General features: G+C 34.2%; 2 protein-coding genes across 4 annotated transcripts in view; one reads left to right on the forward strand and one right to left on the reverse strand.

Annotated features, from left to right (window-relative positions):
- Positions 1-19,016, reverse strand: part of LOC120339668 (ras-related protein Rap-1b-like) — a 352,566-nt gene that overhangs the window by 279,089 nt on the left and 54,461 nt on the right. The gene's annotated exons all lie outside the window — the stretch shown is intronic.
- Positions 8,510-18,776, forward strand: LOC120339255 (uncharacterized). 3 transcript variants are annotated; one of them, XM_078115829.1, is made up of 8 exons: positions 8,510-8,659; positions 10,333-11,478; positions 12,007-12,171; positions 13,114-13,291; positions 14,548-14,697; positions 15,385-15,601; positions 16,056-16,239; positions 16,783-18,776. In XM_078115829.1, the coding sequence occupies exons 2-8, from the start codon at positions 10,347-10,349 to the stop codon at positions 16,845-16,847; spliced, it is 2,091 nt and encodes a 696-aa protein (XP_077971955.1). In that variant the 5' UTR covers positions 8,510-8,659; positions 10,333-10,346; the 3' UTR covers positions 16,848-18,776. The 3 variants fall into 3 exon arrangements, with proteins under 3 accessions (XP_077971955.1, XP_039263282.2, XP_039263283.2); XM_039407348.2 differs by lacking the exon at positions 8,510-8,659 and having other exon boundaries at positions 10,224-11,478; XM_039407349.2 differs by lacking the exons at positions 8,510-8,659; positions 16,056-16,239; positions 16,783-18,776 and having other exon boundaries at positions 10,224-11,478; positions 15,359-15,567.

Here is a 19,016-nt window from a genome sequence, read left to right on the forward strand (position 1 = left end):
ATGCCGAGTTGACATGAATTTTTCCAAGTTTGACACAAAATTTAATGTTAATTCTTTGCTCAATCGTCATTCTGCAATTGAACCCCCTATCGCCAAAAAACTCAATCAGACCTCGCACAGCATTTTTTTTTTCAACAAGAAATTTATCACATTCACTTATGGATCCTGAAAAGCAAAAATAATTGCGATATTGTGTCAAAACAGCTGTTAAACAAAGAACACATATTACGCCACACTGCAAAAGTGTTGATTACCGATGGTTAATCGTGTTGCGCAATCTGTGACGTCAGTCCCGTTTCATTTTAGCCGCACCTCGTATGCCATGTTTGAAAACGTCTACCCATGCAGCACTTAACTGAGCGTAACAGTTTCTTAGAGTCTCCTCGGAGGTGCTGTGTCACAGTAAACAATATTTTTGCTATTGACATGTCCTGGCAGCAGAAAGTGCGCTTCAACAGAAGTATTGACTGATTGACACAATTCCGCCTATCATTGTCTATTTCTTTAACGCGTCTATAACAATAGGCATAATTACATTGAAACTGCATCCTGAGTCATTCCATCATACAAATTGAGTGACAAAACATCAAATTATCGACCCATTTCCATTTTATCATGTCTGGCAATTGTTTTTGATATTTGAAGATTAAGTTAAAATAAATTAATTTCGCTAATTTATAAATCCCCGTTTGGTTTCCAGATAAATCACTCAACAAGCCATGTATGTTATCGCTGGCCTCACTGAATATATTTATGATAAATTTGAGCAGGGAGAGCGTGTTTGTTATACCTTCTCAGACCTGAAAAAGGCTTTTGACACTGTTAGTCACAGCATACTGCCGCGCAAATTTAGTCGCTATGGCAGCGGTTCCCAAAGCGCCGCGAAAATTAACAGGATTATGTTAAACATAACTAAAATATGATTGAATATTTAACATATTGTATTTATTATAAATGTTTTATTTTTCATTATTTTAAATGCTTCGTATATGGATCACTAAATTCATTTTACCATTTTATGTCGTTTGCTTTCTGTTACGTAGTGTTTGCCTCTATTGTTACGTAAAATAGAGATAGGCACTACTAGCTGCAATTTCGTGAGCTGCAGTTTATTTATCTGCTAAACCGAGTTTAGCGAACATGAGTGATTTTACCATTACAAGGGGAAAACATGCAGAGATGAGGAAGAAGAGTTGACCTTATGCCTTTATTCCTTAGGCATACATGTTTACGAACTTTAAAAGTCATAAAGTACACATTCGATCAATTTAGTTTTATTTAAGCAGCATTTTTTCGTGTAAGTGCGCTGTGAGTTTTTTCCCTGATAATTTGGCACAGCACGAACAAAGAGTTTGGGAACCGCTGCGCTATGGAATTCAAGGTTATCTGCATGACAGACTTCGATATGTCTAAAGTTGTCGCAATCAAAACGGAGTAATTCAGGGATCTTGTTTGGGTCTTTAACTATTCATCCTTTTCATATGTAACAAATTAACCAATAATTTTGGAAATAATGACATCAAGGCTAAAAATAATTCCTAAGTCATAAAAATTGGAGAATATTCAAGAACATTCTAATATGATATTTCAACATAACATGCGAAATAGCGAATAATTTCCCGTGTGATATGTCGAATGACCTTGTTTTTTATGAACAATCTGTGTAAGAACGGTCTCGAATAATCGAGAAAATTGTTGTACCCCTTTAAATGCGATCTCGAACATAGAAGAGATCGTCATCATTATCGTCAAACATTAATAAATCTGATGATCTCTACTGTTAAGGATAATAACTTGGAATTAATAAGACGTTTCACTGGCGATCCCGAATATCGAGATTATTATGGATCTTCAAAAATCGACTCTAACTCTGTCTGAAAGCGGGGTCAAAAGTTTAGTCGGAAGAAGACTAAAGAACAGACACCTTGAAGGGCATCCAACTTCTTCTGAAAGGCGTACAAGCAATTCGAGAAATTATGAAAGCCCAAGCTATCGCCGTACTCGCTCCCACGACCCGAACAGAAATCGTTCAAGAGAGAGGCCCAGACGTGTGCATGCCACCACGAGAATCAATCGTATCCAAGTTGGTGCAAAATATGCTCCTGCCGGAGAGAAAAGTAGATCGGGTTTTGTCTATCCTTAGGCCCGTGGCAGAGCAAGAAGTTCCTATGAACAGCCAACTGCGGCTCAACCTGAAGCACCGGTGCAAAAAGCGGCCCCCGTTAACGAAAGGCAAAACAGTGAGCAACCACAGAGAAGCAATCGGGGGAAAAAACTCCAAAAATGTCTGAGAGCAATCAAAATGGAAGTGTGAAAAGTTTTTTGGCAAAAATCGCACAAGACGCCCCCAAATTGGGCGCAACTTCAAGCCAAGAAAAACAAAATAGGGATTGTGATTCTGTCATCCGACAGCGAAAGCGAATAAATGAAATGCCGCCAGTCCAACAAACAAAACTTACGACCTGATAAATGACAATGACAGGTTACATAATCAGGAATTATAATCAAGAAAATAAATATTCTCGTTTTTTTTTTTAAATTTTTTGAGCCTTACATTTTTGCCTTTTCACTCCACCCAATTGTTCCCTAAATGGAGTACTCCTTTTTTCCCACCAGTTTATCTTTGTTTTCTTGCATTAATAAAAATATTACCCAAATGAGGTACCCCATTTCCCAACAGTGTATCGTGGTAATTTTGCTGTTTATTGTGTTACAATTATTGCCCCTTTTATTGTGTTTTACATTTATTGCCGATTTATTGTGCTTTGCATTCCGCCTTTTTGTAATACCTTGATTCATTATGTTTTCTTATCGCAAACTGTACAGACAATCTGATACGGTCCTGTTAGCATAAACAAATTTTTTTCACAATCCCCCTTATTACAATCACTAAAATATAAAGAGCTTAAAAGACCTGAAGTTTACCTGGCACTATCACTGATAATGCAAAGAGCTCCAAACAGTCATTATATAAATGTATTAAAAAAATTCGTTTGGAAGATTGTTAAATCTTGAAATTCACAAACAAATTTGAAGGTGTGAGTGAGAGGAAGGAATACATTACTCTTACTTGTTCCACACATTTTTACACAAAAACGGGTGTTACTTGAAGTAAACTATATAAACAAAAAAATGTGTAGCTAAATCGCTACCCATTTTTGTGTCTTTATTCAACTTTTAATCCCAAGCTTGAGATTTTGTATTCAAGTTATTAGAATCAGTCACAAGTAACGTTTATGGTAATTCTTGTATATAAACCTATCAATTGCTATTTAAAAATGACAATCAAGTTTTGTTGTTTCAAGTTTTATTGTCTTACTAATTGTATACAAATCTGAAATCTTCAATTGTTGTTTAGGTGACATAAATTAAGAAAAGTGTGCCGTTATCTTGCCGTTTTGAGTCTTATAACATTGCTTATTTACATCAAACAGTTTTTAACTTGTTTTACATTATTGATTGTTTACATCTGACAGTTTTCAAACAAATTACATTGACATTTCAATTATTATTATCAATATTTGGAGATTTTAAATTCGGACATTTGTGCATTTAATGACATAATAATTTTGAATTCATCATTATATTTCAAGGGATTTTAAGACTTATACAATTATCGGGTAATTTTAGTATGTCATGTTTAAATATTTCGCATGTGGTCTCCGGAATGTGTAACAAATTAACCGATAATTTTGGAAATAATGACATCAAGGCTAAAAATAATTCCTAAGTCATAAATATTGGAGAATATTCAAGAACATTTCAATATGATATTTCAACATAACATGCGAAATAGCGAATAACTTCCCGTGTGATATGTCGAATGACCTTGTTTTACATGAAAAATCTGTGTTAGAACGGTTTCGAATAATCGAGAAAATTGTTGTATCCCTTTAAATGCGATCTCGAACATAGAAGAGATCGTCATCATTATCGTCAAACATTAATAATTCTGATGATCTCTACTGTTGAGAATAATAACTTGAAATTGTAAGTTGGTTTATTTGATTTTAATTTATTGTAATATATTTATCGAAGGAAATAAGTTTATCCTTGCTGTTATATCAAATTAACAGACATCTCGACTTGAATAAGTAACCTTTTATATATTCTGTTTGGAGTTAGATTAATATCTAACTAGTTTAATTAGCAATTACAACAGAAGACGTTTCACATATACGACGTCTCATATTGCTCTGATTTGATGACAAAATTATTTGCAGATGACACTGATCTTTTCAGTAGTTACAAATCTTTGTCTGACCCACAAAAGCATGTAATCTATAAGTTGGCGAAAGGATAATTGTATACCATGTAATCTCACCATCAATATAGAAAAGTCTAAAGTAGTTCACATTCGGCTTGACGATAACAACGACAAAACACCTTTAAAAATCAAAGCCACATTCGCGACAGCATCACCATATCATAAACTTCGCCAGAGGTACACGAATATACAAACTTCCTTCAAATATAGGGGGTTATGTAAAATGCTCTCCGTGGTGAAATACGAAACATGCCCTATCAACTTTTCACATAAAATATAAAAAAGATTCTTATCGACTTAATTAGATGTTTTTAAACAGTTTGACTCGTAATAATAGGCTTCTTGAGGCCACAACCTGCTTGAGACCATAACCTAAAATATTAAATAAGAACAATTTAATGAATCATATTGAGGATTTTCTTTCAAATATAAGGGTATTATGTGGAATGCTCTCCATGGTGAAACACAAACATGTCCCATTAACTTTTCACATCAATTATAAAAAAAAATTCTCATCGATTTACTCCGAATGTATTTAAACAATTTGATTTGCAACAGAGCCTACTTGAGACCACAACCTGCTTGGACCACACGATGGTGTATTGCTGTAACATTTGGACTTGTGATCTCCTTAGACTGCACTAAACCTGCAATAGCTAGACTGTACTTAGCTCACTCTGGTGACTTGACGTATCCCCTAGGGTGAGGATTTTTTGTGCCAGAAGTTTTTTCGAAAAACAGTAGCGATCAGTTCACTACATCATAACCGTTTTCGTGATCATATATTTTCAGCATTTTAGTGGTCACGTATAAGTTTGTCAATAAATGAGCCTTCTTTATTTTTTCTGAATGATTTCTTGCCGTGATTAAATTATTTAAAAAAAATGTGTTTAGGTATAATCAAATATTCTCTGCTTCTAAACCGTCTTTTTCAGGGGTTTCTTCTTTCTTGGATATGCGGATTTCTTGTTTACCTATTGTAACGTGCATGTAACTGTCTCTTTTTGCTCTCGCTCTTGGAACTGTTGCTTGTATAAGAACATTAATATAGTGGCTTTGGTAAACTGTAGAAAAATTTATATCACAACCATGCATGAATTGAATATATTATCATCAATCCATATAAATTTGATTAGTCGAAAACGAAATATTTTTTAAGATCTTCCTGGAATGCGTGATTATCGTCCTTCAAAAGTCTGGGCGCATTGTGCCAAGCGTTATGGAACTTTCCCCGAACTTTGACCCCCGAAAAATCCATCATATCATTGCAAAATTTCCGGGTCTCATTTAAGAGTGGTTGGCGCCTGTAAAATGGGGTATGTGTTTCAAACCATCATTATGATCCATCGCATACAACAATCTGTTTTTTAAAAGTAACGGTAAAGAATTTTAGCCCAGTCTATCACAGCTATTTCTACAGTAATATTTTATTACTACAATTAAATTAAAACTCCCAAGAAGACAGAGTGATCATTGAATTATCTGATCTGATATTTAAATTTTCGGAACACTACTGAAACTAACGAATAGAGTACAAAAACGCAAAAACGAAGTAACGTTTACGACCACGCCGGAAAATCTGTCTGAGTGAGAAAAGCGTCTGAGCGGATGCGAGCATGGTTACGTCACTTTTTGCATTTTGCTGATTGGCCAAGGTCACGAAGTAAACAAGGAAGTCGATGCTCGGGGGAAGTCTATTAACACGCATTGTGCTAGGCCACAGATAGCAATCCTGAACTTGCAAGTTTGAGAGATGATTCCGTAAAACAAGACAGCTTAACTCGTCGCTGTAGTTCAGAATATGATGATGTTAGTCTCATCAACTATTCTCTAGCCTTGATAAATATATAAATTATGTCCCTCACTTTATTTGCGTTGTCAAAATGGAAATTTACTATATGGATGTTTCCCCGATCTTCGATTTCCTTGTTTATTTCCGTAACAATTACAAATAAGCAATAAGTTAACAATGACGTAACAATTGGAATTTATGATGCTTCTCAGACACTTCTTGCGCTCAGACAGATGTTCGAACGCGGTTGTAAACATTGCCTAGTTTTTCGTGTGATTCGTCAAATTTTAGTTATATTTCCAAAAAATAGTAAATCAAATAGTTTAATTGTCATTATGTCCTCCGGGTACCTTTAGTTCAGTCGTAAATATATACTACCACGTTTAGTTTCAATATTCAAAAATTTATACCGCAAACTCTGTGACAGACTAGCCTGAAATTCACTATCAGTAGGTATAAGCGACACGCGGTTTATTGTTTTGAATAAAAATGATAGTTTTGAACATGTGAGCCAGTTTGTAAACGCTAACTCCCCAAAACACTCTCAAAATCAGCGTTAAAAATTTTGCCATGATGACGTATGGAGAGAATATTTCATGGGTCAAGGGTGGGGGAAACGTCCATTGGGAACGTCATATTCATACTTGATGCTGATTGGCTTTCGCATAGTAAACAAACAAAGATGTTTTCAAGCGTGGGTAACTCATTATAAATAGTGATTCCGACTCTATAGAAAATGCACAGACATTAGGAGATGATAAAAGACAAAAAGTGTATTCGTAGGCTTACCATAAATCTGAAACAAAAAACCGGGACGGAGCGATTTGGCAAACATTCGGTCGATTGCCAGTCTTGATAATATTGGAACGTCCACCATGCTATTGCGGGTATATACGGCTGTAAATCTCTACTGATCATTGAATTAGAAAAAACACAAAAAATTAGTTTGTATTATTCATTTAGACCAAAAGTATTTGTCCGCAGATGGAACCTTTCTCAAAAATTCTTGTTTTGATTTTGTCATAAAACTGATAACAAGAGACATCACCATTAAATTTGCAGGTTACGGAGTGGTTTTATATTTTCTTCTGGCATTCTGCACCTGCTTTCGGACCAAAATTTTTCAACAATGGAAAAAATCCTTTCAACAGATGCCGATGTTCCAAAAAACAAAATCAACCAATTTGCTGCAAATTCGAAATGCTAATATTTCTGTTAGAAAAAACGTTAAACATCTCTGTTAAACATTTCAACCGGCAAAGTAAGTCAAATTGCATTTGAACCATGCTCAGATAAATATCTCTTTATCAGTATTCGTCGAAAAGTGCATCGCTATTCAAAACCTGATCAGCTAACCAAACATATCATTTATCAATTTTGCAGACCGAACACTTCAATCCAGTTTATTTCACTCTTCAAATTTGTCCATATGTGTGGCCTGGCACCATTGTGGGCTTCATCGTGCAGCCTTATATACGATAGACATTTCTCGTAAAAATCGCAAACATTCTTTTTAAATACAAATTTTTTCCCTGCAAATTTAGCTTCACCTCTGACAGAATATTTGCAACATCTACGGCAGGGATCGGCAACCTTTTGTCGCCCGCGGGCCAAAATTAAGGGTTGCGAGTCATTGGCGGGCCGCACATATTTTTAGAAAGTTGAAACTGAACGGAGAACGGATGATACTTTTTATATTAAAAATCAAGCAGTGATACATCTCTCGAATAGAATATAGATTTATTTCCTCATTGCATCTCAAAAAATTTCATTTGAATATTTTCAGCGCCATTGAACCCTTTGCACTTAGCATCAACTTTTCTGCGTTTTGTTGCCATTCGAGCTTGAAGTAAATCATCATTAAATTCAGAGGAGAACAGCGGAGCAATGCACCAACTCTCATTTATTTCTGGCTAAACGTGCAAAATCAGCGAATCCGCTTATCAGACAGCGGACATCAGAAATTCTAACTGTGTATATTTACAAGTTAATGCAAATTTAGCCTCAAAAAAATTTGAAATTAATTTAGAGGTGCAGTCAAAACTTTGGTCATGAATAGCAGTGTGATAGGTAAATGTTGGCTGCCAACGACACAGAATCATCCGAATTTGTTATGGCAAAATTGGTCAGTCGAGTCGATGCCTCAATGTTTTGTGCTTCCTGCTTTGGATATGATCGTTGACATCTGAACGTCCGCCCTGACTATTAGAAAAACAGATCTGCAATGCGTACAGTGTACCTTTCCTCCTTCAGTTTGCTTCAAATAAGGAAAATCTTTCTTCAACTCATCAGAAAACTTGTACTTTCTTTTTGGCATTTCGACAACTTAACGACATTGCAGTTAACGCCAGAAAACACATTAAAACATATACCAATTGTGACATAACAATAGAGCGATTTCTCTCTCTAAACTAGCACAGTGTGTCGCAAAACAGTGGTAAATGGCCTGTCACCGTTAAAAAAAAATTTGTAATAATAATGAATTTGAATTTTTTACCCATGAAAACCGTGCTGACAAACCGGGACATTTGAGTCAACCGGCCGGGACGCCGGGACAGCTTGTCAAATCCGGGACTGTCCCGGCTAAACCGGGACGTATGGTAAGCCTATGTATTCGTATTAACATTTTTTGCTGTATTTTTGTTGGCGAGATGACAGCTTGCTGTTTGGCCCAAACACTTCTGCATCTCGTTTAGGGGATTCCCCTGTATCGGAACTAGAGTAGCATTTGTTTTGGAATGTTGATGGGCTGTTGATTTCTGGCGACGGAATATTGGAATATATTAAATTAATGACATCATGGTTATGGTATGAATTTATACTATATTATTCATATATATTGGGGGGAATAAGATTTGAATTGAAAAACCGAAACATGGAAATTTTGTATTCATAATATAATAATTCGATCCTAAAATCTCAATACAGTCTTCCGATTGGCATTGAAATTTATTTAAAGATTTCTGGCGATGGCTTTACATAAAAAATAATGAAAATATCACAAAATTGCAAATTAAAGAAAGATTTCAGAACTTGTTTAATGCTTGACTTCAGTGATTATGAATTTTATCATACTGCTGAAAAGTTAGAGTGTATAACCCTTATAATCTCTATCGCTAGACATGAAATATGGCTTGAAAGAAATGAAGCTATATTTTAAAACGTTATGCCAAATGTGTACAGAGTCGTCCAAAAAGTGAAAATATCGATTGTTGATCGTAAAAATATAGAGAATCCTGGAATCAAGTCAATAAAAAAATGTTAAGTTATGCTGTTATGCAAAAACTGTATAACATTTCTAGTTAAACCATTGTATATGTATATTAATAAGAAAGTCTTTACTGTGTACTGGCCACATAACTAAATATACTATTGTATTATACAACATGCAGATCTAATTATTACTTGTTTTTTTACATACCTTATTTATATATATCAATAACTGTAATATTACAACCTAAATTAATTCAGTAATTATGAATATGTGATATCATATAATGTTATACATTGGAAAATGGCAACTTATGGATTGAATCTTCCATGGAATTAGTGAATTATGTTTCAAATTTATTTTATTGAAAAAAATATATATCAGTTTAGCCAATATTTCGGAATGCAAATCTAAATGAATCACAGTAATATGCAAGAAATCAAAACATTCGGGAATATCAAAATTCAGTAAAATATGATGAAATAAATAAAAGTAATATGCGTTAAATTTATCAAAAACAAGTGAAAGAATGATTTATTATTGTATGAACACATTAACGATCTCATACATATTTCAATCATGATGTGACATTCTCTATGCAATACCAGCTTTGATGAATATTATATGAAAATATTTACCGTAAATGTCTAAAATTTATGCATAATTTGGATTAAATTTTCATGCATAGATCAGTAGATAGTGAATAGAACAACGTGTGCTTTATTGTATTTGTAAAGAATGGAGTAATCAATATAGTCTAGACTCTAGACCAAGGGTGGCAGGGAGAGCAAATTACTGCCCGCGGGCCGAATCCGGCCCACTTTTGTCTGCTGAAATTACGACTATTGTTTTTTAGATATAAATGACAAAAAAAGGCGCAATGACGAGTAATATTTCTAAGAGCCTATGTATAGCGTAATTCAACTGACATCTTCCTTAATACTAACATATTATTTTCATGTTTTACAGATTGAGAACCAATATTAAATATACATTAGGTGTATTCAGGTCTTATATTACAATCCATGTATTGTTAGCCACTGCTTATTTGTAATTTTACAGCACACTCATAAGTCATGGCTTCTTCAAACTTCATTGGTGGACCAAATAAATATTCTGGAAAAGTTGAGTATGTTGGGAAAACATTTGGTTTCATTCGCCTCATTGATGACCAGCCAGTATCAAGAGCGTATTTTGATCAATCATCGGCAAATATGCATGGATGTGATCTCACTGACACCTTTTCTAGAGACAGCAGAGTATACGTTAATATTATACCAACTGATGGAGAACACAAAGTTAAATACAAGGCCATAAATGTTTCATTGCACGAGCCAAAAATACAAAAAGATGACCCTAGTATTAGAGGTGGTGATCATTATTTACGAAAATATCTCAAGGACAATGGTCCATTCAATCTTGAAGAACTCGCTGAACGATTAAAAAACGCTACTGATAACTGCCCACGATTTCTGAAAAACGGCGGTGTGGAAGATATCAGAAAAGTGTCAAACTGCAATCCAGAAATTTTTGAAATAAAAAATGATGTTCTTTGTCTCTCTGAAATAGAAAAAGAAATCGCTGATGAATTTCTGGAAAACATGGATGCTCATGAAAACAAGATTTCAATGGATATGGTAAACAGTATAATTCGACCAGATCACGAACACAGAAGATATCTGCATACTGTAGAGCAGTGGAACATTGGTGTAAAAAATTTCGTTGCGAGAAATGCTAATGAGTTTGTATTCTGGAAAAATTCAATATGGAAGAAGAAATACATCAGAGAAAATGAGGATCTCAATGAAACATTCAAAAAAGAGATGGCAGCAGTGAAGTATTATTCTGTATTCGTCATAAAAAAATCACCTATCTCTGTTAAGTCACTTCTGGGTCACCGGGGTCAGGCTGATGATGAAGTTAAACAAGTTTCACCTACTAAGGAAGAAGATTTCACTGAGTTTCTTGAGAATAATTCATTTTTCTTCATTCTTCGGGGAAACAATGTGAAGGAATGCGTGGAACACAGACTTGCTATTATTGATATGTTCTGGTTGGGTTCAAAAAAGATCAGGCAAAGAAAAAAAAGAGGAAAGGGTATGACAGATATTAAAAAGACTAATCAAGTAGAGTCTGCATCGGATTCTCAGTCTTCTACAGCGACAATGCAAAATACTGACGAAGGATCGAGAAGAACAGCAGAACAAGGTGAGGAAATTATTTTTTTTCATGTCAACTCACTATGCAAAATATGTCTGGTGTAATCTAGTGTTTAGGGATAGAAATTTATATACAATATTTTATTGTTCGATTGGTAAATGCCTTTGTTTGTGCCAGGTAGTGTCCAAGAATACGATATGTTTGTGTTCAACATAGTCAATGAATTGGACTAAATGCTATTTGTTGTATTAAAAATTATTATATGCTCATTCTTTAATCAGAAATTCAAGAATTATAACAATACTGAGTTTTACTTCAATTTTACTCTAATTGGTTTGAAAATTTGATTTTTATATATAGATTTTCGGGTTCGAATCTCATGGGATATATAGGTATCCCAATTATATATATGAGTTGAATACTTCAATATTTGGTTATACCACCATTTTCCATTCAAGCATTTAGGATGACAAAACAGTGAACCATTAATATCAGCTGCGCTGATTAATCTATCATATCACCTTTGGTTTCTATCTTTATGAGAATAAAATAAAATAGTATTTTATTTCATAACAGCACCACCAAAGGCTTTTGCAGACTTTGATTTTATGACGTTAATGAAGAATCCAGTACCTTGCAGTAGTGAAGTACAATTTCCTAGTACATCCTATGCAGCACAATATGGATTTCAAACTGCTGTCCCTACCCAACCATCACTGCTTCAGAATAAAACCTCATCTGGTAAGATATCACTGCCGCTGAGTACTTAAATCTAATATATTTCTGGGATGTTCGTGTCGATCAGGGGTAGTGCAACAGATGGCTCGGAGGCCATAAATCGACCCGCCAAAACATTTAGTGTGGCCATTGTCAACACTCATATTTCCTCATCAATCATGTAATCCCAATCTGACAGTTTATGTTCAAAAAGGTGCTCACTTGAACTTGAAATTTTAAGTGACCCAATAAATGTTTGACAGATAAAATTTTGCATTTTAAAATTATTTTAGTTCGTTGTTCCACAACCCTGGGATAGATTAACAGATTCATAAAAGCAAATTGATAACAATTGGAGAAACTTTGCTCTATTGTCGAATTCAATTGCAGTTCATCAATAGATAAGTTTTAGTAGCTGACGGCAGAGGAATATTTAGTGAATGAATTCATTACAGTATGTCCAATGCCCAGATTTGTTTAGCTATCTGTGTGAACAAGTAAGTTTTCTAAATTGTCAGTGAAAACGTGCTTAAAATTATTGATATACTTAATCAGACTACCGGTACAGATATGTGGAATAGTGATAATCCACTTATGAATGTCCTACTTTGAATATACTCCATAATTCAGACTCAAAAACTTTATTTGGATGCCAGTTACCTTTTCTGTAGTAGCAACTTATTACTGATGTTATACTGCCTTGAAGATTGTGGTTTCATTTTTTTCTGTGGTTACCTGACAATCTTAGAAAATACATCTATTGTAATTTCTTGTCCTTTCCTGTGATGCGCTATTATCAGGTCGCAAGACAACTAAGTATACTGTATTGGAAAGGTTTGTGTCCTAAAACTAACTACCAAAGTTATTTGAATTATGCTCCTCATTATCTGAACCGAGGTGTGTGCCTATTGTGTATTGTGTAAAATTGTTTATTAGGAAACATTTTCATCAATTGTTTATTTTTAGGGTATAAAAAAGGTAAAACATTTGCTTCCAAAGATGAACAAATCTTCAAGCAGCTTGTAGGAGAAACAATCAGTGATGATCTTGAAAAGGAAATTTGTAAACATGGTCAAGGTTTTGCCTTTAACTATCTATTGCTATTGAGGATGAATATTGGGAAACCACCAATGGCAAAATTCAGGTGTGTGATGACAAAATTTAACCTTGTTTTTCATGAGTATGAATATCTGTTCTAATATTTGTCATTGAGATGGTTAAGGTTATGGAAGATTGCAATCTGTGAATGCGTAAAATATGACCAATATATCTGCTCATTAGTGAAACCGAACTTTGGAATAGGTGAAAATTCACATCTGAATCTGTGTGGCATCGGTTTTGATTTTAACTCCATAGGTTTTAAAATACCATGGCATAGGTATATTAAATAATGGTCAGAAAAGTAAGCAAACCCAGGTCAAACTAAAGTTGTTTGTGTTTGAAATTGCTTGAATTTTGATACCAAGAATGTTGTTTATGCAAAGTCTGGTACAATTATTTGTTGGCAATGCTTTATCAATTTGTGCTTTTTGTCTGGATTTTGACTTTTGGTATTATCACCATTATTAAAAGTCTTAAAGTGTTACTCGTGAGAATTCATTTGACTCAAGTTTAAAAATACTTCTTTGATCCCAATATGAAATGAAACATGTCAATCCTCCGGCTCTACAGATTTGGATAAATCTTTATGATAAACAGTAACAATGATTGATTAATCTAAAAAAAATTACTGTAAATGCAATTTAAAGTTATATAAGTTATGAGAAGATTTTTGAAAGAATTACCGGTTATCGGCAATTGTTTTTTAAAAATTTAAAATCTTTTTAAATTGTCAAACTTGTCATATGTTAGTTCACATAATTACCTATATCATGGTTTTGTTGTCATACATGTCTGTATAGATTATCTAAAATACTGATCATATTGAATCATAAGTAGATGGGCGTCCATAATAACAGGTCAATGAGATTTATGAATTCGTATTAGTTTGATTATGAATACTACAAGGAAGTAAGTTTTACGTCATAATGATATATTATGCTGTTGCTCATATTTTTCAATCTGATTCTTCACGCAAAGACTGGATATGGCCATGCATAGCAACATTGGGGGAAACTTTGTGTGATGTTAATTGCTGATGCGACTGATATACAGCAATTACAAGTTTGAATAGTAGTGACACTTGAAATAGAAGAATTTTTGTTCAGCTATTTTTGTTCATTTTAGACCATTTTCAAATTTATGTCTACATGTTGTGAAATGAAAGTCATAAAATATTATTGCTACTTTTAAAGTTTTAAAATCATTGTTCTCGACTTGAATTTCGATTCATTGTGAACTCATTAAATATAAATGATGGACCTGGGATTCATTAGATTCCCTTTCATTTATTTTAAACAGAGTTCCAGGAAAAGACGGTAGTCTCAACTGTTCTCTGAAAATTGATCCAGTGAAAAGTGAAGATTTGCAAAAATTACTGAGACAGAAAGAGGTGATGAAGTCTTGTACCTCAGGTCACTATGGAGTAAAAGAAACACTTCACTCTATCAGGTTTGTCAGAGATAAACAATCTCTGTTTCACCAGTGGGTGATGATTTTTTTGTACAGAAGTTTGTCTGAGTTGAAATAGTTTATTGATGAATATTATTATTACTTATCGATCTCGATCGGTAAGTATGTTTATAGGTATTTGTCTGTTTGTCTGTTAGACACTTTCGTATGTTACGTGATAGCTCACGAAAGCGAGGTTAAATTTGCGCCAAATTTTGCATGTGCATTTATCATATCTCGGACGAGAAGCCTATTGATTTTGGATGAATTATGTCGTATAATTAGCGAGTTTTTAATTAATTAAGGATGGGACACGCGATGTCGCTATTGAGTCAGAGCGAAGGAATCGAAACTCCAGATCGATATGTCGGCGGTCTCCGATCGCTATCTAGTCTGCTTGTTACTTTTTTTCTTTTCTAAAAGAGTAAAATAAGACCACATGAAATCATTCAGAGTAGGTGGGCGTAACGCGTAAATAAGTAACCATGCAAACCAAACAATACGGTCTTTTTGAATATTCAGATGTTTTAATAGTCAAATATGGGAGAAAAATCTCATCATGATGCCTTTGCTATTTTGTTTGGGATCCAGTAATCTTGTAAACATCTGTAATCAAAGCAACCATTTTCTAATCTCCAGCTACGTTTTTTCCCCTTCTCAGTAATTCCCAACACCCTTTTGCTACAGAACTCTCGAGCAAGGAGGGAAGGTTACAGGATTAACGCTTTTCTGTCAGCTACATGAGGATAATGATGGCCTTGCACTAAATATCTTGGAAAGAAAAAATTTTACTGCAGTTTTTACTGGGAATTATCCAGTGAAATATATTTATGATTACCTTCGATGTAAATGCAACGAATTATCCAAAAGTGAAGATGTCCTAGTGATTGATTTTGATGGACAGGTTTGTGTGAAATTCCGATTATCCTAATTTCTGATTAATTTTTCTGATATTACACCCTGTCACGAGGGCGCTCCAGAAGTATGTGTACCAATATGGAAGTAACTAATTTTGTTCGTCTACGCTGTGTAAAAGGACTGAAGCCTATTGGTAGGGGGTATTATTGACTTGGCTAACACAGACAGTTCCCGAACTCGTAATAGGACTAAAAAAAAGGGAGAATCGGAATAAAATGATAGCCTAATCCTAACCTGATACACACACTACGGGAGTACCATCTCAAGGATGAGTTCTAATCCATTCCTATTAGGACTTAGCAAAGTTGAAGATATTTTCATAACAACATCACTTCTGTTTGGATTGCAAATATGTTGTTCCTAATGCTAAATTTTTTTAGTATTATGCTTATTGAGAAAATTGAAAAAATCCTTATTCTAATCTTCCACTCTATGTTAAGCTCTCCGGACATGATGATCAGACACATCCATCGCTGGGTAATGTATCTCGAATCATATGCTCGTCTTCTCCAGAATTGACTGAAAAAATAACTGAAGCCGTTCAGCATATGCATGAGTATGTTATTATAACAGGCATAGATTCTGTTGATCAATTAAGAGCTCTGCAAAGAATGCGCAGCAAAGGTGATTATCTACTTTTTACACAGTTTTATTAGGCATAGGGTGGATTGCAACATATCCATGGGTGGTAAAGATCATGTTTTACTGTTCAAACAATAGGCTTGATATTGTTAGACTCGATAGTGACAGGCAATACTCCAGTGCTAGGCTTGGAATTGAACATTCAAATTGATTCTCTTCTATTTCTGACTCAGTGGATAAATCAAGCTCACTTAGTGTTGCTGCGGTGTAATTAGTAAGGACCGTCTATAAAAGAAAAAATCCAATGTTATCTGTTAGCAATGTTCAGTGTGACTGAATAAAAAATGGCCACCAATCAGGAATTCAACCTAAAATACTTAATAGCTGGACACTTCGTAATGTAAGTCAGACGCCAATCGTTACTTATTTACATACCTCAACTATGTTCATCATTAAATGAATACCTGCACAGCTTTTAGTTGCCTGCATCTTTAAATTGGCCTGATATAGATGAGATTAAGGTTGAAACATAGGCAAAATGAGACAAATTCATGCTAACTGCAATCAAAATCTTATATTTTCCAGATACCAGAGTCTTAGCTGAACTGCCATCTGACTTGAAATCGGAAGTAAATTCGATGTTTTCTTAATTGCATTGCCAGTCATGGACCATATTACCTGATTCTTCAAAATATTTTTGTTGAATAGTTAGAAGTAGTATGCATTTTTTATCTTTTAATATTTTATGGTAGTTATTTGTGTTTAACACAATGGTGATTTTTTTTTTATTCTGTTTCTATGCGATAGATCTGAGTCCTTAAATTTGAATGAATAATTGTCCCAAAATTTCTGGCTAACATCTCTTTCATTCACCCTGGAAGAAGACCCAACTCAAGTGTACCTAGCTTTTTTTGAAATAAACAGACTCCATGTTTTTTAATACATAGCATTTGATTTTTGTAAGAATTGAATTATTTGAGGAACCACAACAATTCATAGGTCTCCATTATTACAGTGACTCATAAATTTTAAAACCACTCATAAAACATATTTAGTAATATTTTGTTTTCCAAAGATGCTGCTTTTTTTCTTCAAATATTTTTGAAGTGTTTTGGTGTTTTTATTAACCTTTTGTGCTCACTAACCTGAATCAGCGAGCATTTTAGGTGTTGCTGCCTGAAAACCTTATGAGGTCCCTCATGACTCCTGAGTCCTGTCACACAACTTAAAGGTGGGTTATCACGCAAACATTTTTGTAGCAAATTTGGTTCTATATAATTTATTAAGATTTTTGGCGGTTACCGTTTGCATAAAATGGACTTCGTTTGCGAGACTCGAATTTTTAAAAGTCGACCCTGCCGAAATCGAACGCAAATTAGTATGTCCCGTTGATGACGTAGTGGTGAGAACTCGTCGGCGAAACTTTGCATTAGGTCAAAGGCAATTACAGCATTCTGTGTACTTATTTTGAACCGTGTGCTAGTTCTATTGGGCGGCGGATTTGAAGGAAGCTTTTGTGATTTAAATCAATACCAATATCTTTAACTAATTTTATTGCATTATGAGAAATTGCAGTAAACTCAACTAATCGAGGTCAAGACGTACTCAAGTTCTGTGCCGGCCCTTTTGCTGTAATATATTTTCTAGTGAAAAAGCGCATACCAGGCCATTTTTTCTCAAATGATCCAGATTTTATAATTCATGTGTGTTTACTCTGCTTATCTGATCCTATAACTAGTCTTTTTAGTATATTTTCGGTATATATAAACTATCTGATTATACCGGTATATGCGCATAGATTCCTATTGTGTTTGCAATGTTTTTTTCTTATGATACCCACGTTTATTTTGTGCTGACGAATCAATGATGATTAATTGATTTTTACATTTCTATTTCCTTCCGATGCAATTTTGAATACTAAATAAGTAAACGTTCTTTACCTTTTGTGACACTCTCTGTAAAAAAATTTTGTCAAGCAGGAATTTCAACTGTATATTAACCGAAATTGTTCCTATATCGTCTTCCACCTTGTACAGTATTATTAACTAAACTGCCCGCTGTGGTCAAAATCAGTTTTTATTTGTTCTATCAATACATTTTTAATGTTTTTTGTCCTGTGTGCCTAGTGTCCTCCAATTCCTCATAGACTTTTGGCAAAACATTTTATAAGCGTGCCTGTAAAAAACTCTTTTGATCATTAGCAAAACGCTGTACACGCAAACAAATTTCATTCCAAATGCCATTTTTATTTATAAGTGTCCAAGAGATTGAACGATATTTACCTGAGTATATATTCAAATTGTTAAGTATGATTCTGCACATTTTGGTTAATTCCTGGTCATGTAAATATTTCTACATATTTCTTTGTATCCTATAGCAGCATATATTCAAAATATTGTTATTTCTTGTGGTATTTGGCTTTCGATCATCAAGTTTTATGCGTTGTAATTTGTTTTAGTAAAAATAATAGCTTGGATCGGGCGTCTTTTGGGCACCGTATCCAGGTCGCCGCGACTTACTTTGTTTATTCACAATGTGTACTTTAGTATGGTAGAAATAAATTACTGATTAGTGCATAATCTAATTGTTTTAAGTATTCAGCGTGCAGATGATAATGCTATACAATTAATAACGAAGTTTTAATCTACCTACCGGTTTGTGAAGGCTGTTAGCTCTTAAATTTTAATATGAGTTGTTGATTGTATCAAATGCCATCGAATAGTTACAAATGCCATCTACTTCGGTTTTCTAGTTTGAAGCATTATTACTAAACCAGAAAAGAAGATTTGATCTACCGATCAGTTTGTTGAGGCTGTTAT

This window comes from Styela clava, chromosome 9 (genome assembly GCF_964204865.1).
Source record: "Styela clava chromosome 9, kaStyClav1.hap1.2, whole genome shotgun sequence".
NCBI classification, from domain to species: domain Eukaryota; kingdom Metazoa; phylum Chordata; class Ascidiacea; order Stolidobranchia; family Styelidae; genus Styela; species Styela clava.

Coding starts and splice junctions, on each gene's coding strand:
- LOC120339255 (XM_078115829.1), top strand. CDS start 10,347: ATGGCTTCTTCAAACTTCATTGGTGGACCAAATAAATATTCTGGAAAA. Junction 14,698..15,384: donor GAAACACTTCACTCTATCAG/GTTTGTCAGAGA, acceptor CTTTTGCTACAG/AACTCTCGAGCAAGGAGGGA. Junction 15,602..16,055: donor TGATTGATTTTGATGGACAG/GTTTGTGTGAAA, acceptor CTCTATGTTAAG/CTCTCCGGACATGATGATCA.